Below are 20,212 nucleotides of genomic sequence, written 5' to 3'. Positions count from 1 at the left end.
ACACATTAGTACCCACTATGCAAGTTATGGCATTGCCTCATCTAGTTAACTTTCTTTATCTTAATTTTTATTTAAAAAATACATCTCTCTCCCATCCGCCTTTTAAATCTCCGGGCCCCTGGACAACTGACCCTTTGCCCTGCCCCTCCCCCCTCCCCCAAGCGTGTCGGCGGGCCTGGGGATGAGGATACAATAAATAATAACAATAACAGACAGACACACACAGGCCAAACCCAGTAGTGTCGCTGTCGCTAGGACCCAGGAGGCGCCGGGCGGAGCGATTCCCGGGGTCACTCAGCCTGGCAGCAGGAAGTGAATTGCGGTCGCTGCAGTGACTCTGTGGCGGTGAAACCCACGTCCCTAGCAAGACCCCGGGGCCTCGGCTGCTGCCGCTGGGGACCCAGAGCCCTGGCTGCAGGCGGGGAGGAACATTCCCGCTGCTCCCCGAGAGACGCTCCCCGTGCAGAGACCCCAGCCTGTCCCGCCCGCCCTTACTGGGACCCAGAGCCCTGCTCCCAGGCAGAGCCCCGCGTGGAGAGACGGTGAGACCTGCCCCCCTCCCCCCGGAGCGCTGCTCCCGGGGCAGCCTGTCTGCAGGGGCAGGGGGATGCCCCAGGCTGCTCCCAGCTGGGCTGGCCGCGATTCCCTGCGTTGGGCAGAGGAGAGCTGGCTGCCAGCTCCCATGGTTTGCAGGGAGTGGGAGGGATCGATTGGGGGTGGGAGCGGGAAGGGGGCTGCAGAGGGGCAGGGGGCTCTGAGAGCCAGAGGGCACTGAGAGGAGAACAGCGATGCGTGTGGGGCAGGAGTGGGGAGAACAGGGGTGTGTGTGAGGTGACAGGAGTGGGGTGAACAGGGGGCGGGATGGGGATGTGGGGCTGCTGGAGGGAGGCTGAGGGAATACACCGGAATCAGGGGGCAGAGGGAGAATTCTGGGGCGCAGGGGAACAGAGCTGGAATAGAGGGAAAGTGAGTGGGGGGGGGGGTAAAGAGAAGGAAAAGGGGGGCAGTGGGGAGGCTGGAGGGAGAATAAATATGAGAGGAAGCAGAGACTGGCTGGGGAAGGGAGAGCCGGAAAGTAGGAGGAGAGAGAGGGATGGTGAGAGAGACAATGGCAGCTTCCCCAGCCCATAGGGTAGGAGGCTGCCCCACCCAGCAGCCAGTGGGGAACCTTTTTCTCTAGACATGGTCAAACAATGGGTGGCGGTGGGGGCAGCGGACTTTCGGCTAAGGGCTCAGAATTTACAAGGCAAATACCCCCCCCCTCCTCCCCACACCCCCTTTGCTCCTAATTTAGTCTTTGTTTTTTTAAAACAATCTTATTGTTTGGGAGTCTGACTCCTGAATGATAAATGTTTGGAGCTGACAGGACTGAACACTGCCCTGCTCTGATTTCTGTGTCAAACCAGAGTCACTGCTAGCAACAACAGGCAGGGAATCCAACTGGTATTTGTTTTGGTTTTATTCAGGTTCAGTTCCATTCAATAGGTTCGGTTTCTTTTCTGGTTCAAGCCACCCAAATAAACAAAAATAGAAGTTCAGTTACCAGATTAAATCCTATTTCAATCTCAGTGGAGGTAAATCTATGAAAGAGAGCTGCATCTTAAAATGGAAATTCTTTTGATTTTTTATTATTTATTTATTTATTTATTTTGTAATTTTAACTTTACATGGGGTTTCCTAGCATTTTTGTGTTGTCAAATATACATGATTATTTTTTTCCTAAGCAATGTATTTGAGAATCCCAAAATAACACATTTAAACATTTGCTTTGTCATATTGGATCTCTGCAGTGAAAGGATACATTTGAGATCTGGAAATTTTCTTTTGATGCTCATATAAGTAACAGAGGAGGAGAAGGACCTTGGAGTATTGGTTGATCACAGGATGACTATGAGCCGCCGATGTGATATGGCCGTTAAAAAGGCTAATGCAATTTTAGGATGCATCAGGTGAGGTATTTCCAGCAAAGATAAGGAAGTGTTAGTACCATTATATAAGGCACTGGTGAGACCTCATCTGGAATAGTGTGTGCAGTTCTGGTCTCCCATGTTTAAGAAGGATGAATTCAAACTGGAACAGGTTCAGAGACGGGCTACTAGGATGATCCGAGGAATGGAAAACCTGTCTTATGAAAGGAGACTCAAAGAGCCTGGCTTGTTTAGCCTAACCAAAAGAAGGTTGAGGGGGGATATGATTGCTCTTTATAAATATATCAGAGGGATTAATATTAGGGAGGGAGAGGAATTATTTAAGCTTAGTACCAATGTAGACACAATAACAAATGGATACAAACTGGACACTAGGAAGTTTAGACTTGAAATTAGACGAAAGTTTCTAACCATTAGAGGAGTGAAGTTCTGGAACAGCCTTCCAAGGGGAGTAGTGGGGGCAAAAGACATATCTGGCTTTAAGACTAAGCTTGATAAGTTTATGGAGGGGATGGTATGATGGGATAGCCTAATTTTGGCAATTAATTTGGCAATTTATCTTTGATTATCAGCAGGTAAGTATGCCCAGTGGTCTGTGATGGGATGTTAGATGGGATCTGAGTTACTACAGAGAATTCTTTCCTGGGTGCTGGCTGGTGAGTCTTGCCCACATGCTCAGGGTTTAACTGATCACCATATTTGGGGTTGGGAAGGAATTTTCCTCCAGGACAGATTGGCAGAGGCCCTGGAGGTTTTTCACCTTCCTCTGCAGCATGGGGTACGGGTCACTTGTTGGTGGAGTCTCTGCAGCTTGAGGTCTTCAAACCACAATTTGAGGACTTCAATAACTCAGACATAGGTTAGGGGTTTGTTATAGAAGTGGATGGGTGAGATTCTGTGGCCTGCATCGTGCAGGTCAGACTAGATGATCATAATGGTCCCTTCTGACCTTAAAGTCTATGAGTCTATGTACTGGCAGTTCCAGCAACACAATTTTTGCTAGTTGATTTAGCATAGGCATGACATTTTTCGGATGTTCCCAGTAGTTTACTATGTTATCTTTCTTATTGAGATATGGTCCATCTGCAAATGAATCAGGAATTGGCCCAATCCTTTTTGGGGGCTTTCCTTCATCCAGATATCGCTTCCTTTTTTGGAGATTTCACAAGCTTTCAGAAGTTCCAATTCATCTTTCATTTTCAGACGTGTCTGACATTGATTCTGTGAAATCATTATTTGTGACTCAAACATTTCCATCTTCATCCATGTTATGGTGTAATTAAATTTTGCCTTGACTTTGTCCTGTGCTGACAGTGGGGATTGATATCTAGTATCAAGATATATGTATGAGAGAAACGTATCTATCTGGGGTGGGGGGCTGGAGGCGCGTATCAGACAGTGCCCTGGGAGGCTGGGAGTGGGCCCTGCAGCTGTCTTCAGTGAGGAAGGGAGTTTCGAGCATGAACCCTACCTCAAGTGGAGCAACTGGAGGGAGGAGCTGCCCCAGGAGCTGAGGATGGTGGAAGGAGACCTGTCTAAGGTGAGAAGGTTGGGGAGCCATTACCTTTGCCCTTGGACTTGAGCAGTTATGAACTTCAGGGCCCAGAGAGCATCCCACCTCTTCTCTCCCCAGGGAGGCTTCTCCTAGGTGGCTCATCTACCTATGGCCTCTCTTCTGCCTCCCTTGGTGTGCAGGCAGCTCCCAAGCTTCCCCTCTCCCTCCATGCTCTGGTGGTCTGTCCCCTTTCTCTTCTTATTCTCTTCTCACTGTCCTGTGGCAGGCCATTCTGCAATCACCAGCCTATTGATTAGTTTGTTGTGTTCTCTGTAGGTGTGTGTGTGTGTGTTTTTTTTTAATAATGAGCTTAAAAATGCTGAATCTTTATTTTAACTGGTAACACCACTTCTTTTTGTTCAGTTCCATTGAGGTTGAGTTGGTAAAACAAATTTATGGTTGAGATTTGGTTCCAGTTAATGTATGAAATACTGGTTTGAACTGGTTCTCCAGTTCCACTATGAGTCATAGAATATCAGGGTTGGAAAGGACCTCAGGAGGTCATCTAGTCCAACCTCCTGCTCAAAGCAGGACCAATCCCCGGACAGATTTTTTGTCCCAGATCCCCCTCAAGGATTGAGCTCACAACCCTGGGTTTAGCAGGCCAATGCTCAAACTACTGAACTAGCCCTCCCCCTGAGTCCCAATGGGCATATGAGATCAGCATTGGCCTGACTGTTCCTGGGGGCTGCAGGGGCAGCACAGGGTGGCTCTGGTAATTGCTAAGGCCAGAGAGGTCAGTGTCAGTCTCTCTTTGTGCTCAGGATACTGGAACCCTAGAGCTAGCTGGGCTTCCTGGGGCAGATGCTGTTGCCTCCATTGTGATCTGGGAGCCCAAGCTGAGCAGCTGCTGCTGCCGCCAAACGGGATCTATGCTGGAACACCCATCACTAAGGCCCCCTCTGTGCCCACCCGAGAGGGGACTTTCTCCTGCGACTGGAACTATCACCCTGGGGCAGCCCAGGGCTTTGCTGGCATCATCTGCTGAGCCTGCAGGTGATGAAATTGACCTCTGGGGGTGAGTGCAGGGGGCAGGCAGGAAAGTGACTGCGCAAATGGCCCCTCGTCGCCCCATCTCTGCTCCCGGGTGTCTGTGAGTCCCAGAGCTGCTGCCTCCAACACACCCAGGCTCACACTCCTGTTAGCAGTGGCAATAGCTACTGGAGAGGAAACACCCACAGGAGTGGCAGGACAGTAACCAGCTCTTTCATGCCAAAGGGGGAGTGGAGAGACTGGCAGGGGCAGCAGGAGCAATAAGTGAGGAGGGAGGTTCCAACCCAGCTTGACTTTCCTGGGGAGAAGGTGAGGAGCAGAGAGAGGAAAAGCCAGTTCCTGCCTCTGCCTAGTTCCCGTGCTGCTGGGGGAATCTGCTGCCCTCAGGGACAGTGTTGGGGGAAATCCCCCAAACTGGAGCTTTTGATTCTGCTCTTTTCTAGCATTTGGCTCAGAGACTCTGTTCCTTGGGGTTTTTTTAAAGTGTCTTGTGGATTTAGTCCTGGTGGGAGGAGTCAGGTCTGTGTTGTATTAATGTAACTGAGGGTTTTCCCAGCATGGCGGAGTCCAGAGTGTCTGTCTGCAGGGAAAGAGCCTGGAGGGAATCGGGGCGTGAAATGGACTAATGCTAATTCAGGAAACTCCCCAATTGCCCTTCTCACCCTGACAGGCTGCAGAACAACAACCCCATTTTGCTCCAGATCATCCCATCTTCCTAGGGGCCGGGGAAGGGAAATGGCTGTGGTGGATCCAGCTCAGGTAGGGGATTTTGTGGGGAGCTGTTGGGAAGGGTTGTTTTAGAGGGGGAGGGGCAGGAAATACACAGGGTGAGGCAGGGAGAGGGACAGGGTGTGATAATCCTGCTGGGACATGCTCAGCCTAGGGTGGGGTGGGGGGGCATGAAGAGTCCCCCATTTCTGAAACAGGAAACAACCCCCTGGACAGGGCTGGGAAAACAGGCCAGAGTGCTGGAGCCTGAACCCATCGGCAGAGATTGCAATGAAATACAAAGAGAAGGTGCTGGGATTCCTGTCCCCTGCACGGAGCTCTGCTTCCCATGTCAGCCTATGCCCAGTAAGTGTGTGGCAAATGAGAAAACCCTGCCCTCCTCTGCTGGGACGGACAAGGAGCTCTCACCTTTTCTCTGTTCCCTGCAGCCTCCTGGCCACTATGAGCAGGGTGGGGGTGGTATTTTCCTCTCGTGCTCCCAGAGCTGTCATCTTATTGTGCTTCTTCCCCCATGAATAGTGGGATAGTGGCTGGGGCAGCAGGTACTGAGTGGGGAGCACCTGTTTTTTCAGATGTCGGTGACCTTCGAGGAGGTGGCTGTGTATTTCACCAAGGGGCAGGGGGCTCTGCTGGACCCTGGTCAGAGAGCCCTCTACAGGGACGTCATGCAGGCGAATTATGAGATTGTGACCTCACTGGGTAAGTATTCCTGTTCCCTCAGCTGTTTGAAGCCCTGGGGCCTGCATTTCTGCACCTGGTCAGGTTCTTCCCTGGTCAGTTACATTAGACAGGAATGGGTCACAGAGTCCACAGCTCCAGTGTGTGAGAGAGCTGTTCCCCTCCAAACCCCTTGCAACAGGAACCTGATGGATATGTTAATTCATCCCCATCCCTCCAGCTTTCACAGAGGCAGGAACAATGTGTTAACCTATCTGCATTAATTCTCACTCACACACAAGATCTCTATACACCTCCCTTCCTGGGACTAGCTCCATCTGTGGGGAGGGCTCTGGCCTCTGTATGCTTAGGGTATTACACCGGAGCTCTGTGTGTGCCTCAGCATGTCCCCCAGACCACACATCCTGAAAACTCCTAATGAGGGTGTGACAACTCTCCCTCCCCCAGACATCGGCCTCTCCCAAGGAGGCTCAGTGATCATGTTCTCATCTGTTCAGACCCCACAGCCCGCCAGGAAATCATGGGGGCAGTTTAAACTCAAGATGTGCCCTTTGTGACAAATACTCCACCATTCCTCAGTGCACTCTGATCATACTTGATTTCACCCCCCGAGCAGGACTCCCCATTCCCAAACCTGACCTGATTGTCCGGCTGGAAGCTGGGGAAGAGCCGTGGGTCCCAGATCTTCCGGCCTCCGAGGAAAGGAAGTTCTCAAGAGGCACTTGCACAGGTGAGAAGTCTATACAACTATATGGTAAGTGAAGGAAAAAGCTGAAAATCCAAGCCCCCTCAGTTCTGCCTCATCTCACCCAGGTCAGGCTGTGGTCTGCTGGTGTCAGGTCATCATGGCAGATATAGCTCGGATTCCCACCCACCTTGTTAGCTGTCGGAGTTTTTTCCATGATTTCATTTCTCTGTGAATGTTTGGATGGGATTTGGGAGCAGAATCCAAATTCTCAGTCTCCCCAACAGTTACTGAGTTGTGTTTTCCCTCTTTGCTATTCTCATTTCTGTCCATTGTACTGACCAAGGCAATGACTCCTGCCTATATTCTCTCTCTCCCCCATCAGGTGATGAGACAATGAGTGAGAATGAGGACGGGAATCTACTGCAGGAATGTCCTGAACAAGTGGAACTGCAGGGGACATTACTGAAAGAAGCTGAAGGGAATTTTTCCCAGTGCTTGGAACAGAGGAAAGGCTGGAGTAATTGGCATGGGTCAGAGAGGAAGCTGGGAAACTGCCAAAGGAATAAAGTGTCTGAATCTATTGGATGTGGGGGAGGAGGCAAGGATTCCAAAGAAACCACAGTTCAGCAGACAAATGAGAACGAAAAGAACCCCTATACATGCTTGGACTGTGGGAAAAGCTTCAGTCATCGCTCAAATCTGACTAGACATGGGAGAATCCATACTGGAGAGAGACTTTATAAATGCTTAGACTGTGGGAAAAGCTTCAGTCGGAGCTCAAATCTTATTAGCCATAGGATAATCCACACAGGAGAAAAACCCTATAAATGCTTGGACTGTGGGAAGAGCTTCAGTCAGCGCTCAGGCCTTATTAACCATGGCAGAATCCACACTGGAGAGAACCCCTATAAATGCTTGGACTGTGGGAAAAGCTTCAGTCATCGCTCAAATCTTATTAGACATGGGAGACTCCACATGGGCGAGAGACTTTATAAATGCTTGGACTGTGGGAAAAGCTTCAGTCGGAGTGCAAATCTTATTAGCCATAGGATAATCCACACTGGAGAGAAACCCTATACATGCTTAGACTGTGGGAAGAGCTTCAGTCGGAGCTCAAATCTTATTAGCCATAGGATAATCCACACTGGAGAGAAACCCTTTAAATGCTTGGACTGTGGGAAGAGCTTCAGTCAGCGCTCAGGCCTCATTAGCCATGGCAGAATCCACATGGGAGAGAACCCTTATAAATGCTTAGACTGTGGGAAAAGCTTCAGTCGAAGCTCAAATCTCATTAGCCATAGGATAATCCACACTGGAGAGAAACCCTATAAATGCTTGGACTGTGGGAAGAGCTTCAGTCAGCGCTCAGGCCTTATTAACCATGGCAGAATCCACACGAGCAAGAACTCCTATAAACACGACTGTGGGAAGAGCATCAGTCAGTGCTCAGGCCTTATTAGCCATGAGAGAACCCACACAGAAGAGAGACCCTATAAATGCTTGGACTGTGGGAAAAGCTTCAGTCGGAGCTCAAATCTTACTGTTCATAGGAGACTGCACACGGGAGAGAGACCCTATAAGTGTTTGGACTGTGGGAAAAGCTTCAGTCGGAGGGCACATCTTATTAGACATGGGAGACTCCACACTGGTGAGAAACCCTATAAATCCATGGTTCTCAAACTTTAACAACCCGAGGTCACCCCTTTTGATTTAAAAATTTGCATGGACATCGCCCCCCCCCCCCCAGCCACGACTCAGCCACAGGCCCCGCCCCGCTCTACCCCTTCTTCCAACCCCCCACCTCTGCCCCTCCTCTTCCCTGCCTCTTTTTGCCCTCTCCCCCAAACACTCCCCATCCCCACTCCTCCCTCTCCTGCCCAGTGCCTCCTGTACACCGCTGAACAGCTGTTCAGCGGTGTGCAGGAGGCACTGGGTGGGAGCGGGAGGAGTTGATCAGCGGGGCCAGCGGCCCCGGACATGACTCGTTGACCCACTGGAGTACCCTTGCGGACCCCTGGACCCCAGTTTGAGAAAACCTGCTATAAATGCCTGTACTTCAGGAAGAGCTTCAGTTATTGCTCAAGTCTTAATTAACCATGAGAGAAACCATACAGGAGAGAGACCCTATAAATGCTTGGACTGAGGTAAAAGCTTCATTCAGCGCTCAGGCCTTATTAACCATGGGAGAATCCACATGGGGGAGAGACCCTAAAAATGCCTGCAGTGTGAGAAAACTTTCAGTGCACCATCAGCCCTTATTATGCATCAGAGAACCCACATGAGAGTAAATCCCTATAAATACTTGGATTGTGGGAAAAGCTTTAATCATTTCATGTCTGAGAACCCACACAGGAGATAAAACCTGTAAGTGCCTGTACTGTGGGAAAAGCTTCAATGAGCTCAAATCTTCTTATACATCAGACAATCCACATGAGAGAAATCCCATAAATGCTTAGATGATGGGAAAAGCTTCAGTCCTAGATCATACCTTACTAAACATTTCAGAATCCACATGGCACAGTATCTATAAATGCCTTGACTATGGAAAGAAATTAATTTGAAGATCAAACCTTACTTCACATCAGACAATCCACATGGGAGAGAAAATCCATAAATACTTGGACTGTGGAACTAGCTTCCATAACTTCAGCAAAAGAGTCATATGAACTCCATCCAATAATTCACAGAAGAAAGACTTGAATGTGTGGGGAAGCTTCATTTCATGCTCACACAGCATCAAGCATCAGCAAATTCACAGAAGGAAGAGGCCTGGCTATAGTAAAAACTCCATTTCCTAATTCCCACATGCAGCAATGGCATTTGGCTCCCAGGTAACCAGCTGCCCAGCAGTCGCTGACCCTGAGCTGTTCCGGGACCCTCTGGCTTTGCCTGGTCTAAGAAAACTCCAGGCAGAGGCGGAGGAGAAGTCCTTATCAGCCCTTCCCTGCTGCAGTCCTGGCTGCTGAACTGATGGACCTTCCTGCCTCCTGCTCACCTGCTGTGGGAAGGGAGAGAGAAACTCCTCCAGAAGCTCCCTCTTCCTGAATTAAGTTACACCTTCTCTCTTCCCTTCCCCAACGTGATGCCTCGCCCATGGAGACTAGGAGAGGGATACTTAGGCCAGGCCCCACATTCACTCTGGACACCTGTCCCCACCCCCATTTTCCTGCAGCCCCTGAGCTGGTTTCCCCCACTTACCTGGAGCTGGTACTTGCAGAGTGAGTAACACTGGGGCTGACAACTCTCTTCCTCTCCCTAAATCCCCAAAGGTGCTGGGTTCCAGGGAATCAAATGTGAAGGGACCAGGAGGGATGGGTTTTGGGGAGGAAACTGGGGGATTCAGTGGTTGGGTCTGGTGGATGTGGGAAGCAGAAGGTGTTTGGGTGCCAGGAAGATCGTATGTTAGGGATCATGGGACAAGAGAGGAGAATCCGGGAAGAGAGGTGCTGCCTCTTATCACTCACCCCCTCTGCCCCTTTTCCCTGCCCCCTTTGAATTTAGAAAGCACCAGTAGCTTCCTTTGACAGGATATAGCACAGCTTTATTGAGGACTTAAGGAGACAAAAGATCTTTTGCCAGAAGAGTCCTTTTTTATTTTATTTAACCTTTCTTTTCCCTTTGTCATGAAATTTTTGTGTTGTGTGAACAATGAAAACTATCAATATCTCTCAGCACAAACACCGAGAGACCGAGACTGAACAGGGCATGGAGTTGCTACCTGGTCTCTTCAGGGATGTGAGATAGAGCCAGGAGGGGGTGAGGGGAACAGAGCTGGGAAACCGCAGACTTTTCTCTTGAGAGTCAGAGAGCTGAGGCTGAGAACTGTGAACTTGCTGCACCATTACCAGAGAGAGACAGGAATTGCCCTGTGAGTGCTGGGTGAAGTCATCCCTGAAATCTAAAGCATTACAAATGATGCCCCAAGAGGAGTGATGAGGGGAGGATGCAACATCTCCAGATTACTGAGAGGATGGGGCTGGGCAGAGACAAGAAGGAGAAAAGTAAACAGGCCTGGGCCAGCCTTGAAGCCAGGCTAACCCCCATCATAGAGGCCAGAGGGAGACAAGGAGCATGACAGCCCAGCTGGTCACTCTCTCCCCATCTATCAGTGTATCCTGTGTGGTGATGACTGAGATGTTGTCTTCCCCACACTGTACCCCTCTAATCTCAGCTCCTTGGATTCCCTGCTCTCGGAGTGGATTACCTGGGTCCCAGCATCTCTCCTGGATTCTCTGCACTTTTCTGCCAGTTTGTAAATGTTGCTCTACTGCTGGTGTATGAGGGATTTGGGTGCAACAATGTGCTGGCCTGGGGATGAAAAGTACCGTGCTGAGCTGGATGAGGAAAGGAGTCTGTCTTTGTTTGTCCTTTGGAATAATAAAGTAAAATTTATTTTCTCACACTCTGTGTCCTTTGTTGTGCACCAAATTCAGAGGCAGGTTAATAGTAAAAGCAATGCAAACATGGTCTGGTAAAGAAATGCACAGTGAGGTCACCCATAAAACCTCACCATTACCCTGTCGGAGTCTGTGTCACTGAGAACTGTATTCTCTGCATCTCTGGACTGCCTCACTAGGATCAGGAGCCATCACCCCTTGTCCCCATTGATATTGGGGACTCTCTGGAACAATCCCCAGTCTCCATAGAAACTCCCCTTTTCCTCCTTGCCTGGTATCTGGATGTCTCTTTTATGCCCATCATTGACATGGTGGCTTCTATGCATGATGCCCCCTTAATGCTGAGAGGAGCTGCCCCTGTCTGGGGGAACTGGGGCCCCGGGAGGCAGGCTCTGGGGCAGGGGGCTGCAGTGCAATACTTTGATCGCTAGGACCCAGGAGCAGCTGGGATGCGGCTCTGGGAGCGATCGCTGGGGTCACTCACTCCAGGCAGCAGGAAGTGAATCGCTCACCCTGCAGTGACTCTGGGGTGCTATGAGGAGCCCGTGCTTCTTGCAAGATCCCCAAGCCCCGGCGGCTGCTACTGGGACCCCCGAGTCCTGGCTGCAGCCGGGAGAGGTGAATCTCGAGCAGTAACATTCCCGCTGCTCCCAGGAGCCTCTCCCAGTGCAGAGACCCCAGCCTGGCCAGGATCCCCCTTCCCGTGCCCCAGCCCCTGCTCCCAGGGAGCGCTCCGCTTGGAGGGAAGGTAAGAGAGACCATGGGCAGCGCGTATAAGATGCTTGGGGAGGCTGTTTCCCCAAAATAAAAAAAAGCAGCCTATGCAGGGGGCAAATGCCCAGTGCAGCGCTGATCAACTTCATTTGGAGGAGTGCCAGCCCGCTGCCTTTGTGCACTGGAGCACAGGAAGCTCCCAAAAGGGGACTTAGCCTCCCCAAGCCTCGTATTTGTGCCGCCAGTGATGGGAGACCATTCAGACCGGCATGTCGGGAGATTTCATGCAGTGGAGCACCAACGAACTGTGTTTGAATCTGTGAAGGGCCAAGTCCATATGCAGGGGTTAAACCTTCCCCTCTGGCTAAAGGAAGGAACACAGCTGCCTGTCCCCGAGTCCATGCACTGTAGTTGTAGCCACTCTACCTTGAATGGTCCCTTACTATATGTACTAACTACGTATGCTAACCAATCGGTTCCCATCTGGTATTTAGCTGTGACTGTACAGAATGCCTTTCCCAGACCTGAAGAGCTCTGTCTGGCTTGAAAGCTTGTCTCTCTCACCAACACAGGTTGGTCCAATAAAAAACCATTATGTCCATCTAGTCTGACCTGCAGTATAACACAGGCCGTAGAATGTCACCAAGTGGTTCCCCCATCAAACCCATAACATGTGACTGAGCTAGAGAATGTCTTTTGGAACGAGAGCCACATGCATTAGAGCCAGATGGCCAACAGGAAATCCTTCTTCCACTGTGATGTGGAGTTAAGGGACATGGAGAAGAAGACAACTTTTAGCTGGGCTGTGATTAAAGTTAGAGCAGAGAGGCCAGGATAATCAGAGCTCGGGCCCAGGAGTGGCAATCAGAAGACCAGTCATTTTCTATTCCTGGCTTTGTGATCATGAGCAAGTCCCTTCACCTCTGTGTGCCTCTGTTTCCCCAACTATAAAATGAAGGTTTTATTATCCCCATTTTACAGAGTGGGAAACAGACACAGTTGGGGGCCTCTCTACAATACAGGACTGTAGAGAGGTTTGCAACCTGTTCAGTCTGATCCAGCTGGTGCAGGAGGAATTCTAGGCACAAAAAACGCTAGGTTAAGGTGGCAGAATTTGATTTCTTACCTGGGACTTTGTCCCTTAGAATCACTGGGGACATTGGAGTTTGTCCTTTTTGTTTCCCTTTTCCTCATTCCCTCTCTTCTTCCTCTTCTTCTCTTGCTTCTTTTTTTTCTCCCTTTTCCCTGCTTCCCTCCCTTCACCAAGGAGGAGTGTGAGAGGGGGGAGGGGGGTTGCTCTCATTGTGGGAGGCCCTCACAAAGATGTGGGCTGGAATAGTGCTCTGAGAGTGTTCCCCTCTGGTGGTGACCTGGGCCATGCTTTGGGACATCTAGCGAGACCCCTCAGCCTCTCACCTCTCAGAGTCTCAATGCTGATTGGCCAAGCAGAGGGCTATTGACAGGGAGGAATCTCAGATTGTTTTGTTCTCTTTTCAGACCAGACAAATGAGTCACAACCGATCACGTATTGGATTAATCTTGCTGCTTCTCCCCATTAATTGTCTCTGAGCAGGTCATGATTCTCTGTATTGTTCTAGGTCTTCTAGAATTCATGCTGAATAATTACTATGAACAATTGTGGGTCATAGTTCATTTGAGAGCACTTTACTCTGATCAGTCAATGTATGAAATTCAAGATGTGATGGTTCGTTTGAAAGTCAGAACTCCTGGGTCCTATTCCCAACTCTGCCACTGACTGGCTGTGTGACCTAAGACAAGTCACTTCACCTTTCTCAACCTGAGTTTCTCCCTCTCTCAGATAAGGAAAACAATCCTCTCCTGCCTACCTCATGGTGGTTGGAAAATGATGAGCTGGGACGATCCATTTGGGAGGGTCAGTAGGAGCAATAGTGCATAATGTGAGGTGTCCTATCACATTGAGCTATATCGGATTATGACATAAGCTACTATCTGAAATACTCTATTGCATTTGTATTTTATTACTTTAAAATTGTTAAAAACAGCAACTACTTAGCACAGACTGAAGCATCTTATCAAATTTTCTAGCTCAAAGTGTCTCCTCACTGCATAGCAGATGGGGCAGGACATGCTGGAGTCTACCTGCTCCAAAGCAGCTGTGGTGGAGAGGATTGTGGTGAGTGAGACAAAGTGCGCAGCAGCTGGAGGGAGGAGAGAGACATGGAATGGGCAGGGGCCTCCTTTGGGCCAATGGATGGGGGATGGATGGAGCTGGAGGAGGCTGCAGAGGGCAGGGATTACTGAGGCTGAGGATTGGGGAGAAGAGAATGGAGAAATTCTGAGACTGGTCATTAGTGGGCAGTGGGGGAACTGTGGACTGAAAGGACAGCTGAGGCTGGGGCACAGTTGACTTGTGCCTCCCCATACTTGGGGGGCACGATCTAAAGGGGAGGACACATGCCCACCCCTCCTATCTCCTCTTCCCAGTGACCCCACCCCCCACCCCTGCCCTAGGTGCAGCCTGGGGCTGCCATGCTCTACCAGCCAATCTTACCTGCGGGGAGGTGAGGGGGCTCAGTCCTTCTCCTGCTGCCCCCCCCACCCCCAGCACATTTGGCTGCTCTCCGTGGCAGCCGGGTGGGGAAGGGGAGGGAGCTGCTGCTTCTCATGCAGCCAGGGCTGGCTTCAGACCCCAGCATGCCAAGCACGCGCTTGGGGCGGCGTCCCGCGGGAGGGCGGCAGGCGGCTCCGGTGGACCACCCGCAGACGTGCCTGCGGAGGGTCCGCTGGTCCTGCGGCTTCGGTGGAGCATCCGCAGGCGTGCCTGTGGGAGGTCCACCGGAGCCACGGGACTAGCGGACCCTCCGCAGGCACGTCTGCAGGAGGTCCACCGGAGCCGCGGGACCAGCGACCGCCAGAGCCCCCCCCCCCGGCGGCGTGCCGCCCTGCCTGGGGAGGCGCAAATCCTAGAGCCACCCCTGCATGCAGCTCATGCTGGCTGCTCCGGGTTGCTGCTTTGTGCAGTGCAGCAGCTGTCTCAGAGACCCTGGAGGTGGCAGCCGACTCCCTGCCTGGCCCGGCTGCTGGAGACAGGCAGCGAGCAAGCTGGAAACGTGCAGGGGGGACGGGGGCTTCGGCTCCCTCGGGCCCTGTCCCCAGCAGCCAGGCTTGGGCTGGGCGTGGCCTGCTGCCTCCCCAGCCAGGCTCTCTCAGACAGCTCCTGCACTGCCCAGAGCAGTGACCCTCAGTGGTTAGTGTGAGAAGCAGCCACTCCCTGGCCAGGCCCAGATGCCAGGGAACAGGGCTGAGTGTGCCGGGGCAGGTGCAGTGGGAGGACAGAGACAGGTCAGTCTGGGGGACCCTTGACCCCACATGCCCCGCCGTGCCCTGCCTCTGGTCCCAGCTCAGTAGCTGGGATGGTGTTGGATGGGGGCAGTTTGCACAGGGAGGAGGGAATAAGGGGAAGGGGACCAAGCTGGGAGGGAATCCTTGGAAGGGGCCACGTTTGATGGGCAGGAAGGAATTGGAGGAGCGGGAGGCAGTTGGGGGGGGGATCCTGGTGGCTGTGTGGGGCACAGTGAAATCTCCTCCTCGCTGGGACGTGTCAGTGGGGCCTGACTCGCACACACTCCTTTGGGGCTCACAGGAGCCGATTGAAGAGCTGCCCGGTAACTGTGCACCCAGCGCCGTCCTTGCCAACTGCCCAATCTCTGGGCACAGCCTCAGGTACCAAGACCCTCCGTCCTGGCTCCCCTAACCCCAGTGCTGCTCAGACCTAGGCTGGGAGTCACTGCCTCTCCCACTCCCAGGCCACGTCCCAAGAGTGGCTCCTCTGGCAGAGAAGGCAGGAGTATTCGCCCTCTCCTGGCTGGGCTCATGGGCAGTGAGTATTGTAGGCCGGGGGAGGCCCTGCCCACACTCCATGCACAGGCCTCCCTCTGCGGATCCACCTATGCGGTGGCCCCGGTTGCAGCTGGAGCTGTGCAGCCCACCCTCCTGGCGCTCCGGGGCTGGGGAGACTGGGGCCACGCATGCCAGGCTGGGGGCGCTAGCCTGGGGCAGAGGCTAGCAGATGCGGTGGGGGGCCCAGGGCTCCAGCCGGGGGCAGGGCCTCAGGCAGAATGGGCAGGGCAGGGGCTAGCCTCCCCCAGTAGGCAGTTCACACGCCACCCAGGGCTGGGCTATTAGTTTAACTCTAGTAATGTTACAATGTCCTTGGGGAGAGGCTCCCTCCTGGGGTCATGCTCAGGAACACAGGTGCTGATTTTATTTTTCCCAGTGGGTGCTCCACTCCAAGTCCCCGCTCCTGCTCAGCCTCCTCCCCCAAGGCCCTGCCCTCCCTCCGCCTCTTCCTGTCCCCACTCCACCCTCCCCCCCAAGACTCCCACCACTCGCTCCTCTCCACCCCCTCGGCGTGCCTCCTGCCAGCCACTCACTGATCCACGGCCAGCCCCAGGGTCAGCTGAACAGCTGATTGGTGGCCAGCCCTGGAGCCACCAAACAGCTGTTCGGCAGCCAGCCTTGGGGGCCACCCAGCAGCTGATCAGTGGCCAGCCCTGGGGCCGCAGAACCACTGCGACTAGTCGGTGCTGACCACTCCCTATTATTTTTCTGTGGGTGGTTGAGCCCTGGAGTACCCATGGGGTTGGTGCCTATGTACAGAAGGAGCAGCAGGATCCAGGGAACAGGCATTATTCCAACTCTGCCACTGACTGTCTGTGAGGCCTTGGCCTTGTCGTTCCCTGGCTCGGTGCCTCCATTTCCATTCTCACCGTATGAGCCTTTTTCTCTGCAGTTTCATGCCCATGTTGTCACTGCATGGTCTAATACCGGCTCCTCTCTCTCGCCAGCACAATGAAACCTGACCTGGACACAGAGCTGGAGACTCACCTCCTCTGAGCTGCCCTGCATGGTGTCTTCACCCTGGGCATGGAGGACACCACTCACGTCCTGGTAGATCATCCTCCTGCTCCTCCATGCCAGGAGCAGGAGTGACCCCTGGCTCCTGCTCCCTTGATTTACTGGAGCTACAGAGATTGAGGTGGGGTGGGCAGAGATGGAAAAAGTCTGCATGGTTGGAGCCTCCCCTCCAGGGGCGATTACATTACCCCTCCAATGGGGGGATTCCTTCCTTCCTTCCTTCCATATGCCATGTTTTGCCCAGCTTCCATCCATAGCAGCTGGGCTGTTCCATACTGTGCTGCCTGCAAGGTCCTCCGCAGAGGCCTACTAAGGGCACGGATTGAAGAACCAGCTGTCATCCTACCACGAACCCTGGCTACTTGCATTCAGTGGGATATGAATGAGAGCGGCCAGGATACGTGTTTGAGGTCTCACCAGTGCTTCACAGAGGACCATCTTACCATCCTGCGGTGGGTGTGGCCCCAGTTTCCCTAACTCTGACCCATGGCTCTCCCTTCCTTTGCAGGCTCTGCATAAGGTCTTGGCAGACCGCCTGAATGCCATGCTCAGAAACCTGCAGGCAGAGTCCCCAGACACAGACAGGCTCCAATACATCTTGGAGCTGAGCCCAATAATGAGGAATGGGAGCAATTTTATCTTAGCGCTCGGGAGGACTGGAAGATCAATTTTCCAATCTGTCCTCCTAGCCTACACCCCACTGGGCCATCCTTGGTCAGGGCAGTCAATGAAATGCAGTGTTGGGCCCTTCCTCCTTCAGGGACAGGGGAAGAAGCTCGGATTTGAAGCCAGGGCTCTGCCTGGTTCTACTGAGCGGTAACTACAGGGACCCGACAGGCTTGGGGAATGAGAACCTCAGTGCCCTCGTCCCTTCATGAGATCCAGGAGATGGTCCTCGCACAAGAATCACCGGCTCCTTCCTAGAGAAACAGGAGAATCCCAAGGGAGTCCTATGGGCACTAGATTCCTGTGGCGGGGACTATCCTCACAGTCACTCTCTTCATCTGACCAAGGACTTTAGAGCCTGGGAGGGGGTGTGTGTCTCTCCTTCCTGATGAGCTGTTCATGAATATTGGGTTCAGAGAGGATGGGACCAGCCCTGACACTGAACCTTCTCCAAGTCTAGAGAGACAATGACAAGTTGTGACCTGCAGCATATAAGCATTGTCCTGGGTGCAACAATTCCCTTCTAAAGCTCTGTGATCAATTAATCAGATATTCCTCCTTGGGCACAATGTCTCAGCCCCATGGGGATGGGGTCATTTGCCCAGCATCTGTGCCTACCCATTGATCCTGAACTGCCTCCTTCCCCCACAGCACATCAACTCCACAGTATCCCAGGAAAGAGCTAGAACCATAAGGAAGAGCACAGCCCTGCTCTGATTCACCATCACTCTCCCTGAATTTGACATAAGCGACCTCTGACCGCAGCTTCAGACGTAGGTGGGCTGGCTCCAACAGGCTGTAGGATCTGCTGCTCCAAGAGCTTTGGGTTGGGTGTGTTCCCTGTGGGGAGGGAGAGTCAGAGCAGGGAATGAAATAGGCTTGAGTCAAGTTCTTCTTTTCCTGGTTCAGTGGTGACCCTGGGCCTTTAATGAGGCCATGGTCCAGCCTCTGCTCCAGCCAGGGTCATGCCAGGCTTTGGGTCCCTTCTTGTCACCCTGGAGCAGCTGGGAATGCAAGTCCTCATGGAGGGCCCTGCCCACTTCCCTTTGCTCCAGGCTCCCTTGGGGGCAGAGAGAACTAAGGGTCTAGCTCAGGGGTTGGTAACCTTTCAGAAGTGCTGTGCCAAGTCTTCATTTATTCACTCTAATTTAAGGTTTCACGTGCCGGTAAATACATTTTAATGGTTTTAGAAGGTCTCTTTCTATAAGTCTATAATATATAACTAAACCATTGTTGTGTGTAAAGTAAATAAGGGTTTTAAAATGTTTAAGAAGCTTCATTTAAAAGTAAATTAAAATGCAGAGCTCCCTGGACTGGTGGCCAGGACCCGGGCAGTGTGAGTGCCACTGAAAATCAGCTCACGTGCCGCCTTCAGCACATGTGCCATAGGTTGCCTACCCTGGTCTAGCCCTAGCTCCTCTCCCCCAGCATCTCCTGGGGAGAGAGACTCCTGGCCTAGAGGAGACCAGCAGCTGTGGGTAGGATGCCTGCAGAGGCCTAGGGAAGGTAGGAAGGAGATTAGGGCACAGTTAGTCAGCAAACTCTGACTCTCCTTGTCTAGCTTGAGAGCCCTGAGCTGGAACCCAGTGGAGGGGGTAGGCCTGGGTTCCCCTAACATCCCCCCCGCTGGACATTAGAACAGAGATGTCCAGATTACTGGACTCCACAAGTGGATTGACAGCCGTGCTGAGCTGAGTGAGCCACAGCCACGCCCATGCCCCCCAGGTTGTCTAGAGGAATTACCTTTGCACTGATGAATCACCTTCCAGAACCAGACAGCTCAGAAGGGGGAGAGACTTACCTTGGGAGATCCTGGATAAGGGTTCAGCAGTCCAGACTGCAGGAGAGATTCTGCTAGCAGCAGCTCCCCAGGCCTGAGAGGATCTGGAGGATCATGGGAGAGGCATTTGACCATGTGCCCCATGGCAAGGGAGGGTCCGGGCTCCCATATTAACCACCTTTTTTCATAGAGGGGACACTGACCCCTTTTCCCTCCCTTGGAGAGGATAGAAACATTATAAGCCCTGAGCCAAGGGAGTGCCACTCACAGGCAACCAGAGGTGGGTTGAAGACCCTTTATTTTGTGGGGACATTGGACTGTGTACATTTTGTTGGACTCTATTAACCCGGAACTGAGGAAATTGTGAAAATTTAAACTGACAAAAAAAATTAAAAACCTGCAAAATTAAACATCAATGTTATCCATCAAAATTATTTTAAAACATAACAAGTGACTTTTACCAAGCCTATTCATAGCTCAGGGTTTAGAACTCTCTCCTGAGACATGGGAGACCCTTGTTCAGATCTTTTCTCCCCATGAGAGAGAGAAAGGGGACATTGAATCCTGGACTCCCACATCCTGGTCGAGTATTTTAAATACAGTAAATACCATGACCTCTTCCTCCTCTGGTGCCTTGTTTTTGTGCAGAATAACCTAAGCACCTAACTCCAAGAGAGGGGTTCCCAGCTCTGGATCCCAAGACGACACACGCATCTTCCTCCAGGCCAGACTAAGACTAAGTTCCAGAGAGGGGTGGGGCTTAAGACACACCCCTCGCATTGGCATTTCCCATTGGCTAGCTTTGGTGTGGCGCTGCCCAGCTTGCTGGTTTTTGTGGATCCCATTCTCAGGCACCTCCTTCTCCCCATTCATTGTACAGGGAGCCTGGGTGCCTAACTCAGGCTTTGTGGGTTCTAGTGATTTTCTTGCTGCCTAAAAGTTTGGTGCTGTGAGGTCCCTTTATGGCTCCAGGCCTTAGTTCCTTTAGTTCTTAGCTAGAGTGTGCGAGACTCATCCCAGCCCCCAGGAGCTGTACCACTGCCTAGAGCCCCACTTCAGTTCAGCAAGCTCCAGTCTGTATCAGGGAGGGGACCATCCAACTGTTGCTCCAGGCTGAGGCTCAGAAGGAAATCCAAGGGCAGCTCCTCTCCTGAGGAGCCATGACTGCTGCCAATCCAACTGAGT

At 52.1% G+C, this 20,212-nt stretch overlaps 1 protein-coding gene across 1 annotated transcript; it reads left to right on the top strand.

Moving 5' to 3' along the window:
- The first annotated feature begins 5,850 nt into the window (after window positions 1–5,850).
- Window positions 5,851–8,396, top strand: LOC123345418 (zinc finger protein OZF-like). The gene is made up of 3 exons (XM_044982279.1): window positions 5,851–5,904; window positions 6,500–6,613; window positions 6,954–8,396. Exons 1-3 carry the CDS (start codon window positions 5,871–5,873, stop codon window positions 8,255–8,257), a joined length of 1,452 nt encoding a protein of 483 aa, XP_044838214.1. The 5' UTR covers window positions 5,851–5,870; the 3' UTR covers window positions 8,258–8,396.
- Window positions 8,397–20,212: the final 11,816 nt, after the last annotated feature.

This window comes from Mauremys mutica, chromosome 12 (genome assembly GCF_020497125.1).
Source record: "Mauremys mutica isolate MM-2020 ecotype Southern chromosome 12, ASM2049712v1, whole genome shotgun sequence".
Classification (NCBI taxonomy): Eukaryota; Metazoa; Chordata; order Testudines; family Geoemydidae; genus Mauremys; species Mauremys mutica.
This window is presented reverse-complemented; position numbering and strand designations above follow the sequence as displayed.

Excerpts from the sequence above, each read along its gene's own strand:
- LOC123345418 (XM_044982279.1), top strand. The coding sequence starts at position 5,871 with ATGCAGGCGAATTATGAGATTGTGACCTCACTGG. Across the intron at positions 5,905-6,499 it reads TGAGATTGTGACCTCACTGG|GACTCCCCATTCCCAAACCT; the intron begins GTAAGTATTCCT and ends CCCCCCGAGCAG. Across the intron at positions 6,614-6,953 it reads CTCAAGAGGCACTTGCACAG|GTGATGAGACAATGAGTGAG; the intron begins GTGAGAAGTCTA and ends CTCCCCCATCAG.